Here is a 27,133-nt window from a genome sequence, read left to right on the forward strand (position 1 = left end):
GCGGTAAATTTTATTATGGGATAACAGCACATAAAGCACATCTAAAATCGATGTGTCCAATGCACTTTTAATAAAGGTAATATTAAAGGTACAGTTTCTAAGTACAATATAACAACATTCATATTAGAATGAAAAGTATTTAAAAGACAACATTAAATTTCTTATTTTTCTTTACAGCTGTATTTACAAAATGAACCAAAATACTTATTTTCATATTTAAGAATCAGAAAAGAAGGAGCAAACCTACGCTGTGAATCGACTACCTGCTAAAGAGAGTTCAAAAGAGCTGGATAAAAAGGTACATGATCATCTGTCCCCATTTAATAATCAGTAGCAAACGTGCGACTTAGAAATTTGTGACAACCACACAACAAGTTTGGGCTTTTCCATAGTTTGTACTTGTTTTACATTGAAAGAAAAAAAAAATCCCAAAAAAGGAATCCACACCGGTTCCAGCTAACACACATGTGAAGTTCCCCTTCAGACTGAGGAGCACTGAACACAGACGTTTGAAGAAATACAGATGTCCTGCATGTCTGTTTTACAAACACATACAAATACTGAATATACAATGCATTAGGAAATTTTCTGTTTGCAAAAAAAACTAGAAAAAAAGAGAATACTGTAAACCACAAACAGAAAATAAACGAAAAGGGGGAATTTGATAACATTTTTGCTTGATCAAAAACAAAAGTGGAAGTGAACAGATCAGTAATATTAATTTATTGACCCCTTTGAGATCAACATAAAACAAGCCTTTTGATTTTCCAAAATAAGGGACGATCTATAGTGAAAGACCTTTGACATGGACACAAAAAAAAACATTTTAAAACACCTTCAATAAGAGAGTTCACCCTCATGTAGAACAAAAAAACAAAACAAAAAAAGTCACTTCAACACAAATGTGGAAAAAAAAACACAAAAACAGACAATCAAAATCATGTATGCATTCTGTTACACCGAGAGGCACTCAGTGTGATACGTTGGGTATTATTGCAAGCATTTCTCTCACCGATAATTGCTACAGAGTCGAGAGAAGAGCTCAACTTTTTAGTTTTTCTTCAAATGGCAACCCTTTCATGTACGTTTTTAACACTTCACATGGTGCAAAAGGATGAAACCAGCGTTTCGAGCTACGCATGACTTGGGAGAAGGGGGGGCGGGGGGGGGGGGGGGTAGCAAAAGCATAACGGAGGTGCCGTTGGGAGGAAAAGCCAAGCACCACTTCCCTGCATCAAGGGGGAAGGACGATGCAGACCAAGGAGGTAAATAGTCAGCATCTTAAAACCTGACAAACTATAGCCTCAGTGAGTGGTTTTTACAATCAGAGAAAGAAAACAAATAAACACAATACTGCTGTTTCAAATTGAATATCATAATTCTTTTTCACAAACCAGAAAAGCAATCTTAAATAACTTGTTAATTAGCAGATTCTACCTTTGCTCTAAGTCAGAAGCAAATAAGTGCCTCAACCCAAGGCAAGCACACTGATACAGGTGCAGGCTGGGTATTAGTTACCACTATCATTTTAATCATCTTTATTATTCAGTGAGTCTTAATATTAATAATACATTAACAAAATGAGCGAACTAACAGGGCAGCCAGGTTAAGAATTCAATAGCTGGCTTAAAATGAACTTATCTAGCACCACACATCAGGGGAACACAAAGAAATATATAAAAAATAAAAACATCAGCACATCCTAAGTCTATCAACCTAACTCTAAAAGTGGGAGGAAAAAGTAGAAACAGATTTAACGTACGATAGGTGATAAAACGGATAAATATTTTCACCGGGGAGGCCTTAGTAGCAGTATTTTTGTCTTACCTATACAGACAGAAGTTACAATGCTACCTTTATACACGTGGTCAGTAATTCTATTAAATATGGTTAAGAAACAGCCTAGTATGAGGGAAAAAATGAGAAAAGAACATAGAAAGCAAACCAGGGCATGTCAGGTTCTCCGTTCTCTACTTGGGAACCGAACCAGTCAAATATACAAATGAAACAAACGAGAAAAAAAACACAAAAGGAACACAAAATGTGATAAATAAGAGGTGTATTTACATGCAGATGCTATTATGCACCAAAAAAAAAAGAGAAATAATACATTGACATATATTATTGCTTGACATTCGATTATGGCTAAAAAAGTTGCTTCTCTTTTCTTTTTAAAACTATATTCTTAAGCATAATTTTAATTATAAATTCTTGCCACCTGTGCTTTTGAGAAAAAAAAAAAGGGTTTCATCAAACGTGATGGGTGATCATCAGTTCTGGATCACACACTGGCAACTTTAAGCGTGACGTAACGCAGCTCTGAACGACTGGCGGGCTAAAGGTCAACTGAAGGGTTCCTTTTTTTTAAATTTTTGCTTATCAACTCAAGCAGAAGTCAGAAATCGGTTTAACTCCAAGCCGCTAAATCGTTAGGACGGCGTTAAGTCATGCTTTTGAGAAAACTTAACACTTACTACAAATGGATCGCACTCATTTTTTTTAGATCTTTTTTTTTGTTGTTGCTTTCTTTCAAAAATCTCAAAATAAAACTAAATCCTCATCATCCACAGAACCCTGTTCCTCTGTAATTATTAAAGCCTTGTCTGGGTTTTTTTTTCATTTTTATATTCACACAACTCTGAAAAAACAAACACACATGTACACAAACTATTGCTTTTTACAAACAAACAACAGAGCAGAGACAGAAGGACCAGCACATTTGACTGTATACTATACAGTGATTGAACAGCACACATAGGTATCCCTAGTTTTAACTGGGATGTTACAAAAATACAGAAGGACATCACTTTTTAGGCCTGTGTGAGGTCAAATGATCAACACAAGAAAAAATATGCAACCACGACGGAACAGAAAGCAATGGGGCTTGAACTCGTTACATCAACTCAAAGTAAACATTTTAAGGTGGATGTTAATTCAAAAAAAGGCAGATGACTGCATTGTGGAGACCCGTAATTATAACACAAGGCATATTGCTTGTTCTACACTGACACAAGAGCTCTTATTCATGGCAGACCTCAGCTGATAGTATCTGACAAAAAAACTGTTAATGTGAATAATAACACATGCTACAAAAGATTAGGAAAACAAAAATACTCATTCTTTTTAAGAAGACAAACCACTTTTTTATTCATTTTTTTTGGACAGGAAAGCAGCCAAATCCCCTTCTCTTCTTCATTTCCTGAACAGGAACTGCATGTTCAATGTGCCAAAAAAAGAAGACCTAAAAAAAAAAGGTTCAGCCAAGCTCCTCTCTCCCACTGAGTTGCCTTTCAAGAGATTTTAAAGATCCCATGAATTCACAGCAGAGCCAATCAAATGCCTCTGCAGATCCGGAGGAAAGAGAGCTGCGTCGGCCCACCCGTTACCTCCCTGAGCACAGCTCCTCCTCAGTTTGCTGCTCTTAGGGCTAACTGGGCCCCTTCAACCTGGATTGTCTAGCAGTGTTCCAGACTGGGTTTGTTTTTTTACTCTGAGACTGAGGTTAACTAGTCATAGAGGGCTTGTGCACATCCAAATAGCATTGGATCAAAGGAGAGATTATTACTCTTGTACAGCATATTTACTAAAACCCAAACATAACAGATTAAGTATTGCATAAGAATATTTGGTTTTTTTCTCAAAGAAAGAGGGTAATCGTTTGTAAAGACCCTGATGACACCATTGGAAACCAAAGCAGATTGTTTCAATGTGACAGGAACATGTGCTGAAAAAACTCCAGTTAGTAAAACGTGAAAGGGTTTCTTGTTTAGACAAATGACTTTTTTTGTTTCTTAAATTTGATCAGTCGACCAAAAAGGGAGAATAAAAATGTAATACTTAACAACTTGGTGATTTAGTCACTTTACATTGAACATCCCTGAAAAAAAGGAACAAAAGAAAAAAAAAAAACTACCAGAAAGAACAAAAAAGTAAAAGAAAAGCCTTTTCCCTGAGGGGTGATAGCACAAGGCGTGAACACCTTGCACAAATTGCACGGCAGAGGAATGATCGTGTGCAAACACAAAATAATAACAATTAAAAAAACGCACATATATTGGACTCTATGTTACAGTTGGTGACATATGTGTTAACATGCTCATTGGGTTTCTATAGGGAAGTTTTTTTCTTTTTGCTCTTTTTCTTACAGATATTTCAAGAAGCTGCTACCGGAATTGCTGGAATGTCTAAGGAATCCATTCTACGCCATAGACGAGTAGACTGGAAAAGCTTGAAGCAACGACTACAGTTTGGCACATCCATTATTTTTTTCCTTTTTTTTTTCCAACCACTTTACTACCACACTGACGAGAAAGACACACTCAACGAAACAGAAGCACAACAACAAAGTGTTCTGAAAATAGCACTTGTCCTACCGTTTTTAGGTTTCTCCCCTAATCATACAAACAACAGCGAGTCTAATTATTGCAGGGATATAGGTAAGTGCTACCTGACATCTTCTTCTCTCCCTCAATCTCTCTTTCATGAGTTTGTTAACCAAAACAAGTTACAAAAATAGAAGCTTTTACAACCAGACAAGGCTTTGAATATTCACTCTCCCTTCGCTGTTTCGTCTGTGTCCTGTTAAAGGCACGGCTGGGCGAGAAAGCTGAAAGTCACTCTTAGAAAACAAAGGAAGAAAGAAACAAAAACAATCAAATGTGCTTGAAATAAAAGAACGTCTGTCCTCCACTAGGGGGCAGAGTTGGATCATAGTGAGTGTTTTTATTTTTTATTATTTCAGTCTGACCGCATAGATTTTTGTTGTAATTTAATAGTTTGATCATTTAAAAACGATTTCCCCAAATTTGAGCAAAAGGGAACAATTTATAAATTAAATACAGCAAAAGTCAATATGCATCAAACATATAGGCTACGATAAAAAATGTTTTTTGTCAAATTTAGGTAATTTTTTTTTTTACTTTACACTAATTAAAGGTATAGTATTATTTTATCATCAGAGGGAGAATCATATTTATGTTTTTTGGAAGTTAGCACAGTGTTTTCAACAAAAAAGATCCAAGGAAACCAAACAAAAAGAAACTAGCGAGTGTCTTAAGCTTGCCTTCTCATCCGTGCCTCTTTGATCACCACCCAGCCGTCCTAACAGAATTCCCGAACACTTCCAGATCCTAATCATCTGCAGCTCCCGGGACTAACCCCTGTGACCGTGTTTCAACTTGTATTTCTTGTGCACATGCAACACATCACTAGGTAAATATACAAGTCTTAAATTAAAGAAAGGTGTAAATAAAAGTGCCTTATCAATTCAACAATTAAGAATGGTCTAACTACTAATATCATACATGTTATTTAAAATAGATTCTATAAACATTTTTTTTCTGTATAGTAAGTACTTATGACCATATACCCTGTAGTACATTATAAAACAGGTGGAATGGACCCTTTTTGTTGTGTTGGTGCTTCTCAGGGGGCACCTGTCCAAAGAGAGATTAATAGCAGATGGCCTTACATGATTTCACTATGCAACAATGGTGGATGAAATCCTTGACAACTAAAATTCTTGTGTTTTCATTAGAATTACCAGAATTCTAGATTTCTTTTCTCTTTTACTTCTTTTTAAACGATTGTCCGTAGAGAGGCCCCGATTGCGTCACCATGCCAGAGGAAACCTCCCTGAAAGTCGCTGTGGGTTTTCGTTCCAAGCACTGCATCCAAAAAAGATGCGACAGAACACAAAGACAGGAGTGGCTGAACTTGACCGAAATGTGCGCCTTTGTCAGTTATTTATCTGTACGAGAACGTGATTCTGATGGTGAAAACCCTAAAGCGGCGAGCGGAGTGCAACCTGGAGAAGAATACTGATGTGGTCTAAAAAGATCCTCTTAACTCTACATGTGCGCAGGTCACTTCTCTGGCGGTGAATTTTCAGACTAAATGAAGTGTGAGATTTAAAAAGCGCAGAAGAGAGTCAAGTTCAGCCGAACAGATCTTCCTATCTCCTTATCGTGTCCCGTGGGGTGTCGGGTCCTGCATGCCATTCCAAAGACAACTTAATTTAATAAAGTAAACCTTGACAATCAACCCCCCAACGCACCCCCCATGCCTCTTCAGATGTAAAAGAACAAGTTGAACAGCGTGCCATGTGTCCACTCCGGTTTGTGCAGGGCACCAGTAAAGTGTCTCAGATTCCTCCGCCACATTCCCCTACGATGGGCACGCTGGCACCCGGCAGGGCTGCTACCCGTCAACGGGCATGGACTGCTCAAAGTCTGATCCAAACAGCTCCTTGTATAAGGGGGGGAAGTGGGCACGCACAATGTCTGGGTATATTGCTTTGAAAGCTGTGAGCTTCTCTGTATGCCTACTGCACAGCGCTCGCAGTGTCGACACTTTGCATATCAACTGTGGAGAGAGAGGAGACAGGTTGTTTAGATTCTCGGGGAGGCGAGGACATGGAGCAATGGCAGTGAAAAACAGTCCTCCCTACAGTGTTTTTTGTCCCACACAGGGGTAAAACAGACTTGTAAATATTGAGACAACTGCTGAGGCACAAGGAAAATCTGACGCTTTTTATTTTTTTTATTAAAGAGCCGATGCAATTGATAAATTGCCATTTTTCCTGTGACTTTGTGAAAGTCCCGCTTTCTTGATAAGAGTAGGCCAATTTTCCTGAAACAACTTTTTAGTTTCTCAAAGTCCCACTCTGATCACCTTTTGAGCTATTGTAAAATAGTTATTAGTGGTCTATTAATTATGATTATGCTTTTTCTAGCCAAAAAAAACTTGTTTTCTAGGACATAGTTTCTGCAGAGCGCCAGTACCGGTAGTCATTTCCCATCATCCCTTTGTTTACATATGCTCCTCCTAGGTTACAGCCCCTTACGATCCCAACCAAATATTACTAGTGCAAGAAAACTGACGAGCAGTAGTGGAGCTATCCAGCCGTGCAGTTTTGAGCTGGATGACAGCTCAGTTTAGGAAACAAAATCAAGACGTTTGTGGATCTAGTCATCTGCAAGTGGATGCATCAGAATGGGGTGGAGCTGGGAGCTTGTGGACTGCGGTTGTAGGTACTACGTCACACCTACAAGCTTTTTACAACGGCACACTTACATCTGCTCCTAATTCACAACTATTTGAATATAGACATATTCAGAAATCCAATTTTAAGCTTAATTTTCTTTATATATGTTTTCCATCATCAGAAAAATGCCACAAGAACAGGTAAAAAACACCAGAAAGACAATTTTCATTGGAGTGGGTCTTTAAATTTCAGTTTTTGCAGTGAAGGTGTTTTTTGGCTTTTAGATGAAGATCCAAAACAGTGTCACTGTGAGAGTTACTTCAACTTAGCAGACATGCAGTTTCAGGGATAATACATAAGTGTTGAATGCATTTCACCTTTGTAAGTATACCATCCTCTCTGTGGTTCTTCTGCAAAACATGCTGGAGGGCCAGCTGAATCTTCTGCTGGAGTTTTTCCACCTTCACTTTTTCCTGGAGCCAGGACCGGTCTGGAGGGGGGACATCGTCACAACTATCATTCCAATGAAACTGACACTAATTTCCGAACCAGTGGTATGAGGTTTTAGTTGGGATATGCATGAAGGGCAGCAGTATGGAATTGTTGTATGGAGTGTATGTGTGTGTGACTGACACCTACCAGCAGACATCAACACAAAGGCAGAGAACAGGGCGATCTCATCCTCAGACAGGTGCATAGAACACAAGTTTTTCCCAAACTCGAAGACGGAGCTGATCAAGTCGTCACAGCCTGCCACAGCAAAGGACAGAGAGAAGGGGCGTCGGATGAGCAAGAGCAAAGAAAAACACTCACTCTTGATCTTTATTGGGAGAGAGGCGCACAGGGAGGGGAGACGAAGGGGAAGAGATGAAAAAGAGCGGCATGCTGACAGCACATGGGAGCGTCTTAAGCAGAAGAGGCAATGCTTTTACTGAGTTTTGCCTCCCAGACGAGTCACTTTTGGCAGTTCGGTGGTGTTACGCAAGCCAAAATGAGGTCACTATTGAGGCTTTTAGTTAAATCAATTACGGGAGACAGAAAGAGAGAGACAGGCGGGTGCCACCGCGACTCAGAAAGCCCGTCATCACCCACCCCTCCCCCTCCCTTCGCCACGGACTCCTTGCACACCCCTCACAGGACACTGGGACGCATACGCTCATATACACAAACAGAACACGCCAAAGAACACACATTTGCATTTTGTCTTTTTCAGCCACTGTGTGGAATATTTCACATTTTTGTTTGGTATGAAATTGGCAAAATGTTGGAAAACCTTCCTTTTTTTCCCTCATTCAGATGTGATTGCGAGTTGCTTTTTGCTTGAGATGCTTTATGTCAGACTAACAGCGATAGTTTTGATCGCACTCTCCCCAATGATGTTCCATCTGGTTTTATTTGTTTCACAGTTACAGAAGCCATATGCAGCGGAGCCTAACTAATGTCTCTGTTCTACCATAAATAACTGCTGAAGAGACAGAAATGCCAGGTGAGGAGGGGATGTGCGCTCTGCCTTCAGCAATGTGCACAACAACTCTAATTTTGGCTGTTACAAAAAGAAAAGGAGTAAAGCGCGCCAGCACACCAACACTCGCGCACAGCTCGCTTACCTAATGACTTGAACACATCAGGTCCGGCATACTTTCCATCGAAATAGACTGTGTTGTTTTGAGAGTCAAAGGCACGGCACATTCTGACAAACACAACTTCCAGAGAGCCTGTGGAGACAGACAGGAACAATCAGTTTTGTTTCTTTTCTTTATTCTCCCATCTCAAATCAGTTAAAGGTGCAAAAACACATGGTTGGGCTAATCTTCTATATTATGCGTAAAACAAGCACTGAAATAAAGATGCCTGCTGTCAAAAAGGAGAAGAAATATTGCTTCCGCAGATGAAAATATGGTGGATAGAAGGCTACTCTTGTGTAGAGACAAAACGGAAAAAAACAGAACTTCACTCAGCAGGGATGCTGCTTATCTACACAATCTTTATTTGTAGGATGGGCATTTATTTTGGACTAAATGTCGTAACACTGTGAGTGGATGAGGGGCTTATAAGTGCCAAACTGAAAAAAATCCTGACCCTAAGACAAGCATGTCCAAAGTCTGGCCCGTGGGCCAAATGTGGCTCGCATTCAAATTTCCACTTCTGTCATTTTCTAAAATCTGTTTGCAATTTCTTGACTGGGATTGGTTGAAATATAAAGTGTTGTAAATCTGTGGCAACAATTCCTGGACCCTTCTTAGATACTTTCTTGTTCACTTTTAAAATGTCGAGTGAAAATACAAAAGAAAAGTTAACAGTAAGAGCTGCCAGGACAATTGGAGGAATTTGGAGTCTTTTTTAGTGAAATACAAAACAACTTTGGAATAAGATAACCAGTTTTTTCTTGTTCAAATGATTTAAATTTGGACATTGACAGTGAGCATTTAATAGCGAGTGATATGTTACATTTCATATAAACCCAGATCTAATGTTGATGAAAATATTTCTTCATTTTATTTTATTTCTCGTCTTCGAATATGAAATTTAACAGTAATTTTAGGAAGAATGCATTTAGATGTATTTCTGTTTAATGTGAAAAAACAAAAATTTTTCCATTGCTATAGAATTTTCATTATAAAGTTCATTTGCATTTAATGTTAAAATAGTTCAAAGAATGTATGCTGACTGGTTGGCTCTCACAACTTTTCACCACACCAATTGTGGCTCTCTTGGAATCCCCCCTGGAATAAGGGAGATATTCTATTTCTGATCAAAAGTTTATTTCTTGGTTTAAAAAAGAAAAGGGTCTGGATGTGAAGGTAGCAGCCATCTTTGAAAAATGGCAGCCAACACTACATGAAGAGTCAGGAGCGCTCTTCTAATGCTGTGTCCCCCTCTGCCTTGTTTATAATGAACAGGGGAAAACACAGAGAGACAGAGAGGGGAAACAGGCGGGGCGGGGTCCTCCGTCTGTGACACTGTCTGCGCATGTAAAGAAGAGAGATTTGTGCAGTCAGGTCAGCTACACCCTTGTGACAATACCAGAGAGGGGTGGTGGTGGCGGGTGAGTCTGACGGCAGCGGGCCGTGTTGACAGGCTGTCATACCTGCTTTCAGCAGCACTATCTGATCGTTCTGACACAGCTCCATGAAGCCATCGATGCGCTTGGCAAACTCCACCACGTACTGAATGGCCTCTGTTATTTTGATAGCACACAGCTGCCACATGACTTCCCGCGGCTAAGAACAGATAGGGCAGAGGATGAATAATCTGCTTTAAAACAATGGCTTTAGTGAGCGCCACTGTGGTCAAGTCACCTTGCTCTGGTAGCTCTCCACTTCCTCTTGCAGAAAAGCCTGCCAGGTCATTTGCTGCAGCTCCTCTCTCAGGTACTGACATGTCTCCATGTGCGACTTTGAGATGTTCTGGGCCAGGTGCTCTGAAAAACAATCGTCACAACAAAAGATCAACAGTAGAATATGTGAAAGTGATGAAAAAAAAAGGCTACGGGAAGAGAAGATTTCTCTACTGAGCCTTCATGAAGGAGGAGAAGTCGGATGCGCGTGGGCTTTTTCTGACTGAGAGAAGGCTTGTTGACATTTTCTTTCACTGCCTGCAGGAAGCTCATAGCTTAAGGTTGAGGCAAAGCCAATCCAGTTATGACACAAATGCATGGCGAGGGGGAGGGGCGCCACGTTACTCATTGAAACAAAGGTCACGTTTTCTCAGAGAGAAATTTTGAGTGTAAGAATTTAAATGGTTTTGAAAACACATCTGTTAAAAGGAGTTCCTCGGCACAGGGGAGCCTAAAAAAATGATTTCCCCAGACGCCTGCCCTGCTGGATCCTGATTGGCCCTAATTAATGGAAACTAATTACAAAAAAGAGGCTCTTTTAATGAGTGTTGGAGATGAGTCTCTAACCTCCTGCTATTTTAAGCAACCTTTGTGTCGTTTGCCCCATGGTTGAGTTATTCTCCCCCCACCCTCCTTTTTGCCGTCTGTCCTCCTGCTTTCACTTCTTCTCCCGTTCCTTACCGAGTTCAGCCATAGACACAGTCGGGGAGGTCTCGCCGTTGGTGAAGGAGCAGTAAGGAAAGAAGCCAGAGCCAGGGGCAAAATCACAAATGGGCTCCGGCTTGATGCCGTTAATGTCCAGGCCTGACTGGTCGGGAGACGGTTGGATGTCCAGGTAGAAGCTGCTGACCGCTGAGTCGGGCTTGCTGCCGTCGGGGGTGTGGCCGTCCATGTAGCCGCTCAGGTCATCGTGGAGCTCTGTGAGGCCGTTGGCTGAGAGGCCGTAGCTTGGTGTGAGCGGCTCCGCCTCTCCGGGCTGCTGTTGGTGGTCGCGCTGCTGCTGCTGCAGCCGGTGCTTCTGGACCTCGGCATACAGGCTGTCGCGCTGCTTCTTTGACATGCGACCAAATTTGACCGCTGGTTTAGAAAAGACAAAACTAAGTTAGAGTCCTAAAATCATTCATACACTCATTTAGAAACTCAAATTTTAAACTTTTCTCTGATTTTACACAGTTGGGTGCAAATAGAAGCCATTAAAATTATATTAGTTTGCCTAAAAATGTTGTTTACTATGACAATATAATTCTGGCAAAAAATTAGGTAAAAGTGCGATCAAATTAGGTAAAATAATTGATGACAATTTTTTACAATGCTTTTTATAGTTCACCTAATTTAAAATTATTCAAAGTAAACAAAAAAGCACAGATATTTACTTTTTTCGTATGATTATAACATTTTATAATTCTGCATTCATATTTCTTGAAGGCTTAGTCATTCACAAAGAGAGAAAAAAATATTTATGGTACTACACAAGAAAAGAAAAAAGTTTTTCTTATGTTGTTTTCCTTGGGACCAAATTTCAAAACTTTTGTACGATTGCCGAGTTTAAAGTTTTGTGCTTTTGAATGACGAAAATCATTTTTGTAAATCATTCAAAACTTGCACCTGTTTTAAAAAATCCCAGACATCTGGATTGAACTATTGGACTGCGAATGTTTAACACCACCTTCATTTAAGCACATTCATCATCAAGTTCATTCTGGCAGCCATTATTATGCAGCCTCAGCAATATATTAAAGAAAACATGATTTTAAACTGATTTCCATACTGTAAATGAACTATACTATAACCTTTCAGTAGTTAACACGTGACCCTGGAATCAAATGTCACACTATTTGAACTGATGTAAAACACAATATCAAAGAGGGAAATGTTCTTGAATTTCACTGACAGCTAAAGAAAGTCTTCACATTTCAGGATGGATGAGGAATTATTACACAAATGAGACTAAAGAGAAACGTGGGAAGTAACAGGAAGCTTATCTCCTACTTCAACACTGAGGCATGAGAAGTCGCTGCCTCCAGTTTCAAGGTTTCCAGATTAAATAGCGGTGCTGAGACTAGGGTTGGTGCTTTTTTTTTGGGTGGGGGGGGGGTAGCTGGCAGTAAATCAGGTGGTAGCAGGGCATGTTCTCTGCGTGGAGAGTGAGTGAAGCGACACAGAGAACAGTGTGGGCAGATGGGCTTCAGTATGTTCTGTGAAGGTAAGAGTCACCTTCCTCTGTCCTGACCGCGTGCTGGAATGTGTGCGCGTGCACAGCCACTCACATTCATGAATATGCATGAATGGGAGCATGAAGATGTGCCACACTGTGTTAATGTATATTTTGGTTTTCGCTTCCTGCCTGTGCCACTCCTGTGTGGGATTTACAGAAAAAACAGCACAGCTCCACGCTGCTTCCCCCAGATTTAGTCCGGTCTAGTCGGGCAAAGTCGGAGCGCTGACACATTCCCACCTGTGTGCTCCCATTATGGCCTCTGCAGCAGCAGTAACAATTCCCTCTAACAACCTGCTAATATGTGGGCCTAGTTAAGAATTCACTGGCAGCAAATTAACCCAGAACGACATGTTTGGATAGTTTTATTTCTCTGAAATTAGATCTCTTGGCCTTTTGATATAAAATGTAGTTAAAAGAAACTTTGTAAGAGAAAAAGAAATGGTCAAACTGTATTTTAACTGCCCAGCAGCCCCTGTAAACATAACTTTAAGACATGCAGAAATGTACAAATAAGTATTAATCTCTTGACACCTAAATTTATTTCCAACTGTTAAAAAATCTGTAGGTTTTTTGCTTTAAATAGATCCTAAATTAATGAAAGTATGGAGCAGATTGATGCATAATTGCATCAATAGGCATCAAGGGGTTAAAAACCTTGGAATGCATAGATCAGAAGGCCTCTTCTTTCATCTCCCACAAGCCCCTTCCTTGCATCCCTCCACCTGTTTGTCTTCTCCCATGAAGTGCTTACCGTCTCGTGACATTCCCACTGCCAGACACTTCTGCAGCCTGCAGTGCTGGCAGCGGTTGCGGCTCGTGCGGTCGATCAAGCAGTTCTTCTGGCGGGGGCACGAGTAGGCTGCATTGCTCTGCTGACTCCTCCTGAAGAAGCCCTGCACAGGGGAAAAAGGTGGAGGGTTGGGGGCATGGAAACACCTTGAGTTGCTGGGAGAATACCTGCAGGTGTTCTGACACCACAGGATCAATTCATGTCTTCATCATGTTAAACAGCTGGGCAGATGGATGGTGATTTATTGGATTCCTCTTTTTACTGCCGCCTAATCTGATATATACGGAGTTTACAGCTGTGGTATTTCCTCGGCTGCAATATCGTTGGAGCATGTGGCATTTAAAGAGCGCTGCATTTCACAAGCGCGTTCAGCATAAAGGCGGTGTGTTCGGTGCAGGCACGATAACAGTGGACGGGATTTCTTTTTTTTTCGCAGCACCAGAGTTATTAGGGTTGATTAATGCAGCTCCGGCTTGCGCAGTGCTAAAAGATTGTGAATGCACACCGACTGGATTCCTCATCCTTTGACTTAATGAATTGATTCCAGCACATCATTAACATGCCCCACTCTACTGCTCCATACACATATGTCTTAATTAGCTGCTCATTGGCTGTTTAATTACAAGAAAACAGCTGACAGCTGCCAAGTTGCTTTATAATGGAAGCCATTATGGAAGCAGAGCAAAACTGCCAGTGACAAGCAGGACTCTTTAATAATGCCATGATTTATGGCCCAAACTTTTGTACTTGCACATATCATTAAAGGCCTCTCTGCTTGGACTAATTAACAATCATTAAAGATACATTGCAGCACTTGGTTCTGTAGTGTTTCGCCCCCTTTTTAGTGGCGGCGTGCGATTGAGGAGCAGCTGCAAAGAACGTCTCTCTGTCCCTCACACACGAGCATGCACAGGAGGAAACAGAAAAGGTACACACTTGCAGAGGAATGCTAATGATGCGCCTGGTGACAAGCACAGGGACAAGAATACACTCCGAGCACAAAATTCCCATCACTGTGAGTGTCTGGCGTTTTTGAAACAGTACAAAAGGTGGCTTCAATCGAAGCAACACACTGTAGCAAACAGCCAACAATCTGCTATAATTCAAAGCACTCCGCTTTTGATCATTTTATTTCAAGAAAAGCCGGCTGCAGCAGAAGCAAAAAAAGGAAAAAAAAACAACAAAAAAGACATGTCCCTGGGAGAGAAAAGGCAGACCAAGGCAGAGCAATGACTTTGTCCTACTAATTGTGGCTTTCTGTGATGTCTTCAGTGGTGCTTGACCACTTTAATGATCCATACTCTATGTGTTTACACTTCACAGTCCCCCTCCAAATCAGTGTAAAACTTCAGCAGCCTTTTCTGATCTTTTTTTTTCTTTCCTAGCAAGCAACTTTCTTCACCTCCTCAGTTTCCTCCCCCCCTCCTCCCTTCCGTCTTTCCGATTTCAGCTCTTCTGTCTCTCGTGCGCACAACCTCCCATCACACTAACGCGCTCAGTCTCTTGATGCTTACCTTACAGCCCTCGCATGTTATCACGCCGTAATGGATGCCTGATGATTTGTCTCCACAGATCTTGCAGGGAATTATTTCGATTTGAGCTGCGAGGAAGAAAAAGGAGAGGAAGGAAATAAATAAGAAATATCAACATTTTGCTGTCACAAGTCACTGTACAACACACTCACCATGGATCTGCGTTGATACATGAAAGAGCACTGCGGTTCTAAAAAAATCTCTTCCTGTGCCTTTTGAATCCTCACTTCCACAGAGCTTTAGCTGAATTTTCAGAGCTGCGTGCGCATGTGTGTTTGAAACCGTGTGAAGTGAAGGATCCCATTAAAACGTCCTCACAAACAGCCAAAGTAAATATGGTGCCAATTTGTACCCGGAGCACAACTTGTTTAAGATAAAAACCGAGCTACCCACAAACTTTAACATCCTACAGCGGCACTCCCATAAACCTTGCTCAATGACAATGGCTCATTTAGCCACAAGGAAGTCAGCTCCCTGCTGCATAATTTGACTTCATAGTCTCTTAAATTTCAAAACCACAGAAACCCCATGAGCAAATGCAATGCAGCCACTGAGAATAGTAACCCGCCGTTGGATGGAAGGAATGCTCACCTTTAAGTTCTAATGAAAATACATTTACTTGCAAATATTTTTAGACATTCAAAACATTTTACCAGGTTGTCAAAGCTTTTATCAAAATTATTTTAAAAAAAAATCACCTTTTCTTTGTCTCGTTAAGAGTAAGGATACAAAAATAAGGAAATTATTGTACAAATGAGTCACAATCTTTTTGCTCCACAATCTTTACAATAGATAAACTTAATTCAAGACTCAAAAAACGTGTGATTTTTTTGTTACATATTAAGGATGTTATTTCAAAGGTCAACTACGAACTCTTTGCTCCTAGATTTTAATATTTTACTATAGGATTTCTTAAATAAAAATGACTTGATCCATGGACAAATACAGTGGTGGACAAAATTGTTGGTATCCCTCAGTTAAAGAAAGAAAGTCCACAATGCTCACTGAAATGACTTGAAACGTTCAAAAGTAACAATAAATTAAAAATGAGAGAAAATTAAATAATCAAAATCAGCCATTACTTTTGAGTTGTTGATTAACAGAATTATTTAAAAAAAAAAAAACTACTGAAATAGGGCTGGACAAAAATGATGGTACCTCCATAAAAGACTGAGAACTAATTGTCCAGGGGGTCATGATGAACTCTGGTATGTCCTTTAATTGACATCACAGCTGTTTTCAAACCCATAATCAGTCAGTCTGCCTATTTAAAGGGAGACAAATAGTCATGTTGCTGTTTGGTGAAAAGGTGTGTACCACACTGAACATAGACAACAGAAAGCAAAGGAGAGAATTGTCCCAGGACATTGGAAGCAAAATTATAGACAAACATGGTAAAGGTAAAGGCTATAAAACCATCTCTAAGCAGTTTGAAGTTCCTGTGACAACAGTGGCACATATTATTCAGAAGTTTAAGACCCACGGGACAGTAGCCAACTTCCCTGGACGTGGCCGGAAGAGGAAAATTGATGACAAATTGAGGAGACGGATAGTTGGAACTGTATCCAAAGAGCCCAGAACAACCTCCAAAGACATTAAAGGAGAACTCCTAGATCAAGGTACATCAGTGTCAGATCGCAACATTCATCGTTGTTTGAGCCAGAGTGGACTTCATGGGAGACGACCAAGGTGGACACCACTGTTGAATGGAAATCATAAAAAAGCCAGACCGGAATTTGCAAAAATACATGTTGACAAGCCACAAAGCTTCTTGGAAAATTTCCTTTGGACAGATGAAACAAAACTGGAGTAAGGCACATCAGCTCTATGTTCGTAGACTCAAAAATGAAGCATGCAACGAAAAGAACACTGTCCCTACTGTGAAACATGGAAGAGGCTCAGTTCTGTTTTGGGGCTGCTTTGCTGCATCTGGCACAGGGTGTCTTAAAGTTGTGCAAGGTAAAATGAAATCTCAAGATTATCAAGGCATTCTGGGTAGAAAAGCACTGCCTAGTGTCAGAAAGCTTGGTCTCAGTCTCAGGTCATGGGTCTTCCATCAGGACAACGATCCAAAACACACAGCCAAAAACACCCAAGAAGGGCTAAGAGAAAAGGGTTGGACTATTCTGAAGTGGCCTTCTATGAGCCCAGATGTGAATCCCATTGAACATCTGTGGAAGGAGCTGAAACATGCCATTTGGAGAAGACACCCGTCAAACCTGAGACAATTGGAGCAGTTTGCTCATGAGGAGTGGGCCAAAATACCTGTCAACAGGTGCAGAAGGCTCATTGACAAATACAGAAACCGTTTCATGGCAGTGTTTGCCTCATAAGGTTGTGCAACAAAATATTAACTTATGGGTACCATCATTTTTGTCCAGCCCTATTTCATTAGTGTTTTTTTTTTTTTTTTTAATAATTCTGTTAATCAACAACTCAAAAGTAATGACTGATTGTGATTATTTAATTTTCTATAAATTTTAATTTATTTTTACTTTTGAACGCTTCAAGTCATTTCAGTGAGCAATGTGGACTTTCTTTCTTTAACTGAGGGGTACCAACAATTTTGTCCACCACTGTGATTGTATTACTTTCTAGTGATTTTTCTCTTAAATTGAGTGTTGTTTTCTTATTTTTGACTGCCTCTTTTCGAGTTTACTTATGGGTTGGCTGTGGTGTTGAAAGACCTGCAATCCAGAGGACTTCATCCTCAGCCAGCCTTCTCTTTAGGAGCAGACCACAGGGTGACTCAACACCACCAGACCAAAGCCACACACACCAGAAACCTCCCAACTCTTGCCAGTGCTTTCAGCTTTGTCACTGCAGCCGCTGGTTCTCCACCCCCCATCCTCCAGATCTTTATCTCAAAAGCCCTCCTCCACATCGCTAACATCCTCGTCTCGCCATTCCAGCAATGAACTACCAAAATGTCGACTTGTGATCTAAATCGAGGAAAGATCCCTCTAGGGTAGTTTCTCATGATGCAATGTTTATTTAGGTTTAATTTCCCCCAAACTAAGCCTCTTTTAAACCAATCGGCACAGATGTGCTGCTGCAATAAAATTCAGCACCAATTAAAAAAAAGAAAGTCTAGTGTAACAATTCATCTAAATTTAAAGTGATAAAAACTCGTAAAAAGTGGTGGCACATTGTCAGTGTGTTACATCAGCTTCTACCCTCTAACCAGGCCTAACTGTCGATTACAATGCCTCAGATCTTTGCTAAGGATAAAAGGCTCCAAATATCCTCTGCACACCTTGACAAAAAACACTTTATTCTAGTTTGATCACATCAAAAGTACTTTTGTCAGGGTTCAATGTAGAGATCCCGGCCCGTTTTAATCAGCTGGCTGGGAGTCTGAAATGTGTCACGTGGTTAATGTCCTTGTCCCTGAGGCATGCCCGGGAGAGCCTGAAAATGCAGAGCCTCTAATCCCACAACCCAGGAGCCACACTGTTCATTCAGGGATCCCAGTCTGTTCTCCTCGCACTGCTGGAGTCAACAAGAGAAGCCGTGTTTACTTGGAATTATCCTAGATTTTAGTAAAATGAACAAAAGGGGGTGGTGGGACATGAACAATTAATACTCCAGCAGACAGCACCTCCTGCGATTTGTGGTTCTCGCACACAATGGAGGCCACTGCACCTCATCGGCCGGGATTAGAGGGAAATCCATGCAGGAGGCGGGCTTTGATAACCTAACTGAGAGGGTTAATTTATAATTAATCTATTCCTTACTGTGACTCGTTGCTTGTTATTTCATTTAGGTCTATCTCTGTATGAGTGCACTTTATTGTTTGTTTTTGTGTTTTCCCTGCATGAGCATTAGCAGTGCAGTGTGTTTCAACTCCTTTAGCATTTTCAGCCTCATTACTTACATAATTTGTTCTGACATGCACTCACAACAACTGAAGCGTGCTGTAATTATGACTAGCTGTAGTTCTGGTGAACCACGCTGCAGTGGCGGGTCCCGGCCATTGGGTGGCAGTGCAGGGCTGCAACCATAGCTGTCATTCCAAGTTAAGCCAAGCTTTCCACCCACACTGTCCAACCCACAGGCTTTTGACTATGAGCTCCAACCTCGGAAAGCTCCAGGCCTCGACTGCTGCTGCTAGCAACCCCCCACCCCCACAGCATAGCTGTGAGATGCCTTCATCTCTCCTGAAGACGAGAAGCTGGCTGGGCGCTCATTCTGGACCGACAGAGGCTGTGCCACATCAGGTGAAAGCAGTGGGAGTAAAAACACAGGAGTGCCAGACTGGGCAGTGCATGCATTCACACAAGAGTACTTTGCAACAGCCTATTCGGCAGGAGGAAGCTCTCACCAGCCAACACTTTCACTCCAGCCCTGGATGCTCAGTGCATTTGAGAGTAAAAAGGGTTTGACTCTGGATCAACCAATGCAGGCTTACATTTTCAGGAACTTCTACAAGAAGAAGAGATGAAATTCTACTAAGGAAATGCTGAGCAATGGCAGATCACCGTTCAGTAATACAGTTAAGTCATTGATGCATCAAGCAATATTTGTGTGGCCTTTGAGTGACTGGTTGTTGGCCCTCAAGCTGCTCTTCAGACACTGAGGATGATTTAAACTGAATTCACACAGGGGACTCCATCAAACAAAAAGACCTCCACTTGAAGGCACTCCCAATCTGGCAGTCAATATCTATTGACACACGCTGTGGTGTTAACTGCCTCTTGGTGGGCAATAGACAGCTGTTGGCTCGCTTGAGCTTGACCGCTGCAGTCCCACTGATCCCATTGAGCGTGCCTGCCTTCCTCCCTGCCTGAGAGCCTTCATGCCAGCCGGCCCTGCCTGCTCTGTTTACGACATCAAAGCCAGGCGCGGTTATACGGGCAGCCATGCTTCAGCCCATCCCAGCAGCCTGCCTCTCCTCTCAGGCCGGGCCACTTCAAAGACACCTGCTGGGATGCCAAGATTACGCTTGAATCCCAGTGCAGCACACACCGAACGACGAGAGTGGGACAGTAGCTCCAGACAGATTTCCTGTTTGCAACGTTTCAGCGCAGCGTTTGTATCTCAGATAACGAGCAGAGCACTGAGAGGAGACGGTGAAGCATAATGATAAAGCTTGTTCTTTGTCTGTCTGTGGCTGAGCAGCTCAAGGACACTGATTCACAACAGCAGCCGGCCCTTAGAGGGGATGACGTATCAGTGCACATGTACACTAGAGCAGTGAGGCCACTGCATGTTCACCTATTGCCCTTCACTGTCTTCTCCAAAGCCCTAACATCAACCCACCACCAGAACAGTAAAGTACTATCAAAGAGCAGGAACCCATCAATCAATTGTGAAAACCCATTACCATCTGCCACTCGCACGCTTGCAGGCTTGCAGTCAAGAGCTGATTCTCTGCAGCACATATTTTTAGAATCTGTCTTCTATTTAGAGAACTCCTCTTATTTCATGTATTGCAAGAAAACAAGCAGGAAATAAAATAAAGCGAAAATCCTGCAGGCTTTGGCAAACATGGAAAATCTCCAGTCAAAATCTCCTGCCTGTTCCCACTGAACCCTTGGAATACTGACATAACATTGACGGATTAGGATTATCCCCAACATTACAGACCAATGCCCAGGCCACAATCATGATGCGGAGAGCTTAACCCATTACTCGATTGGGCCATTAAATCAGTTTCCAACAGACTTGTTATGAGCCCCAGTACACACACCCAGTCTGAACTTTAGGCTTCTTTCCTGCTGTGTACCCAGAGATGTTTCTTCTAGCAATCATACATTTATCATCATTAAAGAAAAAACAATAAAAAAATCTCAGCGTTGCCTAAGCAAATGTGTGTGTTTTTGCACGTACGTGTGTGTGGTGTAAAGCATGCTGCACAGGCAGCTGTCAGTGACAGAATGACGCAAGTCACTGGGCTCATGTTTGAGATTACGTAAGGTGGACAGAGCGCAGCATTAGCAGCAGATTAACAATTCTTCCCCTACTGGAGAAACCATCTTAATATGCCTTTTTTTAAAAATATTTTTATTGTATGAAGATATTTCTGCAAATGATCAAATATGTGCTTGAATGTTGTAACAATTATCTCTTTCTTAAAGAAACTCACATATCTACTGTATGGTCAACCCACAAGCACCATTGACGTGTTCAGCAATAACGCAGTCATGTTTCTCTTGAATTGCATGCGTCTATACATTTTTCCGCATGAAGTGTTTTGGCAAAAGGGAATCAGCTGTTCTTCTCCACACAGACACCCAGAACAGACAGATCTTGCTGTAGAGAGGCGACAGCCTAACAAGACGAATCAGAAGTCTGTCTCTCTTCATGTGCCAGGTCTCTCCTGTCATATGAAGTCAAGCAGCACAATACTTTTTTTTTTTTATTCCCATTTATGCAGCTAGGGGGAAAAAAGAGGTTATATGGATGTCAGCAGCAGAGGACAGTCATGACAGGGAAACAGTGTGAGCTCTACAAATGTATGTTTGGGTATGAAACCCTTTTTGAAGTTTTTAGCACAGAATTGATGCTGATGACACAGAGGAGGTTCCTGCAAGTGTGGATCAGTGCCTTCAACAGGAAAACCTAGACTAAATTGAAGGTTTAAAGTCCCACTCTGAATATCTTTTGATCTATTGTAAGTATTGCCACTTTTAGTTATGATTTCGCTGTTTTTAGCCAAAATTAGACAACCAGTGTCATTTTCTAGGACATAGTTTCTGCAGAGCTGCAGTAGTAATTAGAAATTAGCCTCAGAGTTGTGGGTAGAACCTATGGTGCACAGTAAGCCAGACCCCACTTCCCATCATCTATTCTGTTCACACTTTCTCCCGCTCGCTTATGTACCACATATCCTTACAATGTCAACCTAACACTACTGGTGCAACAAAAGTAAGTAGCAATATCGGAGCTATCAAGCCATACAGTTTTGAGCCAGACTCCAGCTCAGACAAGGAAAACAAAGTGGATGCAGGGAGCTTGTGGCCCGCTGATTGTAGCACCTACACGTCACTGCTAGAAGTTTTATCGAATGGCATTTTTTCATCTGCTCCTGATTCACGATTTGAATAAAGAAATAAATGTTTAGTAATTTTAAGCCAAATTTTCTCTATATATGTCCTCCATCCTCAAAAAAAGCTAAGAACATGTTAAAAACACAATTTTCATTGGAGTGAGTCTTAAAGGTGAAGACAGGAAACAAAAGACACGTTTTCTCTGTGCAGAGTTTAGCTAATTTCCCTCCTATCATTTAGCTCACTATGCAGTTAACCTGCTTCACTGGAGCAGGAGTACAGTTGAAGAGATATTTGTCTTCCACAAAGTGGGCTTTTAAAGCCCTTCTCTGTGTTCCTTCGCAGCAGAGCAGTGACTTGAAACTCAGGTCTGGACTCTTGCCCTGGGCTGCTTTTTAGATGAACTCATGTGTACATCTCTGTGTTTGTTTGTGTGTGAGGCCTATTAATATTTCAACACTGCCCAGCTCCAGATGTCTGTACAACACAGCAGTGCTTCTTCTCCTCATGTCTCTCCCTGTATTTACTTGACTGTTGTATTGAAGTACATTCTGACACCCTCTACAAGGCAAAGCAGGAGAGGGAGCGGTGTATTCCCAAAATGCTGCGCAAGACATCTCTCTTCATTTCTTTCTCCACTGGTGTAGCAGTAATTTGGGCACTAATTTATGTGTTGTTGTGGCAAAGATTGACGAGCTTCCTGACTGGGAGTCTGCTTCGGTGCACTCATGGGGAAACAACAAAAGCCCGGGTTTACTGAGCAGACGAGCACCATGAAGGGTAGCATGTGTGTGCGCCTCCTCTCCCCTCCCTTGTCTGCCCCACTTGAGCTCCAAATTCTCTTCTACCATTGCTCTTCCATTTCTCTCTATGGACCCCTTCCACTTCCCCACCCACCTCCACCTATCCTCATTTTTATCTGCTGTAAAAAAAGGGAAGTTGTGCCCAGCTGTCAGAGTCCAGGGGGATGGACATAGGAGAAATCCCGTTCATTCAGTCGAACGGTTCCCATTCGGCAATAAAAATGCCTGAAAATAGAAGTTACTGACACTGCCTCAGTGTTGATTGTGTATTGCCCGCTTTGTGTGCAGGTTGGCACCTCCAAACTCAAAAATCACTGAGGCTGAAATCACTAAGGGCCGACTGGTTGACTTGTGCAGAAGCAGCTGTTGAATCCTAAGAGTTAGCCGAGGCTCACGCGGCACCCGTGAACCTGCTGCATGACCATTTTAACCGCGCGGGCAGCGGTTAAACTCTCGGCCGCGTACAGTCGCTTAGTGGAGCACCTCTAAGCACCGCTGCTCCCTGCAGGGATGGCAGCCTTGCAGGCTCCTTCAGAAAAACACAGGAATATATAAATAATGAATCCTTCAAAACATCCACTGCAATTACACGCAGAAACCTTTACATAACAACAAAGAGCCTCGTTCCATTGCACCAGGGAATTTGATACTGCCACACTGTAGTACTTCCTACCTTCTTTAATTGCTATATTAGCATGCATTTCTGTGAGGATATTTCTTCTGTATCACAGAGCAAACTTAAAATTCAGGGCCAAACAACTTCTTGCATGGTTTCATGGCACACAGAGTAACTAAACAAAGTGTGTTTACATCCAAAACTGGCAAAGTGCAGAATTGGTCACTTGTGGTGAATAATGACGAGAGAATTGGAAGTGGGAGTGAGAGCAGAAAAAGGTCTGGTCCCATGCTGCTGCTCAGGGTCAGTGGGTCAGAGGCGCGCAGCCAGAACACACATGCAGAGCAGGCTGAACAGTTCAGCTGACAGTAATTGTCCCTCTGTGGTCTTCTTAGAAAAACATGTTTCCAGGCAGCGCTGACTGGCTGCGTGAGCCAGATAGTAATCATGATCTTGATTCACTCCATCGAAGGAAGAAGCGCAGCACAAGGGGCTTACGGCACGAGTCAGTGTTTCCAACAGAGCCCACATCAGTGGAAAGGAGCAAAAAGATGGAATAACTGCTGATAATTAAATACGGAGAAATCATAAGGCTAAAATGTAAAAAAAAAGAATTTTTTTTTTTTGCTAAATTTGAGTTCAAAACCATCTGTTACTTTTGCTAGATTCTGAATAAATGGCTATATTTACAAAACATTCACTTTGTTGTTATTTAGGTCTTAAAAGAATACATATATATATGTTTATATATATATATATATGTATATATATATATATATATATATATATATATATATGTATATATATATATATATATATATATATATATATATATATATATATATATGTATATATATATATATATATATATATATATATATATATATATATATATATATATTGAGGGGAAAATGTAAAGTTTGATCACCACTTGATATGTTTGCAGTTGCTTATGTTGAAGGTGTCAAACAGATGTGTTGTGCTTAATTGAATACATTTAATATTATTTTATTACATTACACCAGGCTCATGTGCCAACTTTTCATTGTTAAGTGCTTATTAGCAATTTAAAAAAAGATTTATTTTTAGTTGCGTGTTGTTGATTTGTGTGTGATACACAAATCACATAAGAAACCAAAAAAAAAAAAAAAAAAAATATATATATATATATATATATATTTTTTTTTTAGTCCCTTATAAAAACAGTTGCAACTCAATAATTAATTTTCGACTCAAAGGCTTTTCAATTCAATTTTTAAATGAACACAGTTCAGTTGATTTATCGTTCAAATCTCCCTTAAAAATCAATTTTACATTTGATTCCAATTAATCTATTTATCCTTTTTTTTACATTAATTTGTTATTCCAGGAATGCTTCGTCATAAATATAGAACATTTCAGAAGTTTACCCTTTATTAAATATTCAGAACTATTCAACAGTTTAGCTGTTTGTTTTTTTTCTTCTCTTTTTGCTTTTAACAGGAGGACTGATGAGCTCTACAGAAAACTTTCAGCTCGAAGGTCTTGGGTTTTTATCAGCTGAAAAAGAGCAGGCAAGGACAGGGAAGACGAATGACATCAATGGCTAGCCGATACTTCCAGGGACGCGTGATTGAGACAAATGAGCCTTGTTATATCAGCTGGGATACTGAACCCCACTGCTCAAAGATCCAGAGCTTGATAGAGCTGAAACTAGACGCACCCAGCCTTTCTACAGATCGACGGTATCATAGGGTCAGAGAGGTGGTGCTTTCTTAAAGTTACTGTTCTACTGCACTGCTTTTTTTTTTACACCCAAAAAAGTCTAAAAAGTTTAACTTTTTGATTTTCTGGAATATGTATAACACATAAAAGTAAATAATGACAACACTGAAATTACATCCACATTTAATATTTAAATCTAAAGGACATGGGAAATAACAGAAAACACAACGCAACAAGAAAATGAATTATAAAACTCTGCCAAATTGTTTAAACCACTTTCAAGAGAAAACCTTTGCCTTTAATTGTTTTTTCCCCTTTAAATCGCACAAAATTGGAAATTATTTTATTCAACTGTGTAAATTCACCTCCAAAATGAGTCAGAAGCTCTATCTGATACTCAAAAAAATTATTTTTTTTAACAATAAAATGACTACTAAGATGAAATCAGTGCTTTATTGTTACCATTTTTACTTAGATGCTATAACAATATAATGACTTGTACATAAATGTAGAAACACCAACATATTTTTAATGCAATTGAGCCACAACTGTTCCTTTATTTGTTTTAAGGTTACTGATAAGACTTTTTTATAATGTAAATATCAATAAAAAGCTTCCTATGAATGCAGAAAAAGGGAAGAGTTGGAAGTGAATGACAATACAGGAAGGTCAACAGGTGCTTCAAATGTTAACATGCTGTTGATCTGAGCTCTAAGTTGCACTTTTATACAGGACAGTGTGTAAAAGTAAAGGTCAAGCTTATAGATTTCATGCCATGAGATCAGGTTTCTGTCACATGTTTGGAAGTTCCTGAAAGCCTTGACAACTTTTTTAAACACGTTTTCTGATTCCATCTTTAGAGTTGAAGCAATAACCCGAGTAAAAATGTTTAGGGAAGACTTCTACGGTGAACTGCTTTCAAAGATACTGAGAAACTGCACCACCATGCTACAGCTGCATCAGACAGTGTTAAGGCATTCCTTGGTGCACATGGAGTATCCACTGCCACGCAGAGTTCATGGACTGCTTACAGCATGCGAGCACATTCCCCTGCATCGCTGTTTTCACAGTCCTGCAAACACTGGCCTGGTTTTGTTTAACATGGCAGGGATTAGGCAGCCATGCACAAAGCATGCTTTCCCCTCCTTGTGCACGCTCCCTGTTACCTTTTTTTTTTTGGGGGGGGAATGAGCTCCTCTGACTGTCACCGAACACGTTGTGGTGATTTAATCCCTGGCAAATAAACAAATGCCAAGATTAGTGATTGCATAAACCCACCCCAAAAGCCCCAGAATAACAATAAGCTCTTTGGCCTGCTCAGCTCCAACAGAAACGCACTTTGTGTCAGCTGACAACCGGCGACCTCTTACTACACCGCCTCCACAGCTGGGAATAGCTTGCACCTTGTTCTGTGGAGACAAGATGCTGGTACAACTTTCACAGTGACTGAAAGTTAACAAAAAAAAGTCCTTGGCTGTTCTTCTGATAATCAAGGACAGCACACAGAATGTTTCGTCTAGCCTAATCAATGTTTGTTTGAGAACATAATAACAGATATTTGCCAGGAAGGTCTACCTTCTTGCAGTTTCTCATTATTTTGTCAGTTTGGAAACTAAAATTGAATTATTGTGAAAAAGGTTTACTTTTAGGAGGGACATTAGAGGAGTGTGCGGAGAAATAAATCACAACCACGCCCGACCGAAAAAGGGCCATTAAAATGACATTAGGATCACGGACCACCCTCTCATTTCTGTCTAACCAGCTCTGCGGCTTTGTGATGAGCTGCTCTGAGATGAGGTGCGAGCTCTGGAGACATGGAGGGCTGGGGGAGAACGGGGAGCAGGGAAGCGCAGCGCAGTCTGCCGGTCCAGGGGCAGGAGAGCGTGGGATGTCCAGCTGAAGAGGGAGGCCCCCTCTCCAGGAGGTTGCTCTCCAACATGAAGGCAAAGGCAGGCCTCTGCCTAATGAGGGGTGAAGTGGAGCCCCCCTGTGGGACCCCCTCAGGCACATTCATTAGGAGATGAAATAGCATTTCCCGCGGCAGAGCAAGCGTCTGCGTTGACTCGGACATGTTTAATTTAGGGCCGTATGAAAGCAGAAGGCCATGCTGCCCAGGTCTGCTCTCATCAGTCAGAGGAATCAGCAGCACATGGGGT

At 41.1% G+C, this 27,133-nt stretch overlaps 1 protein-coding gene across 3 annotated transcripts in view; it reads right to left on the reverse strand.

The window, feature by feature from the left end:
* Positions 1 to 4,262: 4,262 nt before the first annotated feature.
* roraa (RAR-related orphan receptor A, paralog a) overlaps positions 4,263 to 27,133 on the reverse strand; it is a 192,824-nt gene continuing 169,953 nt past the window's right edge. For all 3 annotated transcript variants that reach the window (XM_004069638.5, XM_078948724.1, XM_011476114.4), the window contains 9 exons: positions 14,845 to 14,930; positions 13,292 to 13,433; positions 11,004 to 11,399; positions 10,285 to 10,406; positions 10,074 to 10,206; positions 8,593 to 8,700; positions 7,625 to 7,735; positions 7,363 to 7,475; positions 4,263 to 6,363 (listed from right to left, as the gene is read on the reverse strand). In XM_004069638.5, the coding sequence (XP_004069686.1) occupies positions 6,199 to 6,363; positions 7,363 to 7,475; positions 7,625 to 7,735; positions 8,593 to 8,700; positions 10,074 to 10,206; positions 10,285 to 10,406; positions 11,004 to 11,399; positions 13,292 to 13,433; positions 14,845 to 14,930 (1,376 nt within the window). In that variant the 3' untranslated portion in view covers positions 4,263 to 6,198. The remainder of the gene's footprint in view (positions 6,364 to 7,362; positions 7,476 to 7,624; positions 7,736 to 8,592; positions 8,701 to 10,073; positions 10,207 to 10,284; positions 10,407 to 11,003; positions 11,400 to 13,291; positions 13,434 to 14,844; positions 14,931 to 27,133) is intronic.

The sequence above is a fragment of the Oryzias latipes genome, chromosome 6 (genome assembly GCF_053564925.1).
Source record: "Oryzias latipes strain Hd-rR chromosome 6, Olatipes_Hd-rR_3.1".
In the NCBI taxonomy this organism is placed as follows: Eukaryota; Metazoa; Chordata; class Actinopteri; order Beloniformes; family Adrianichthyidae; genus Oryzias; species Oryzias latipes.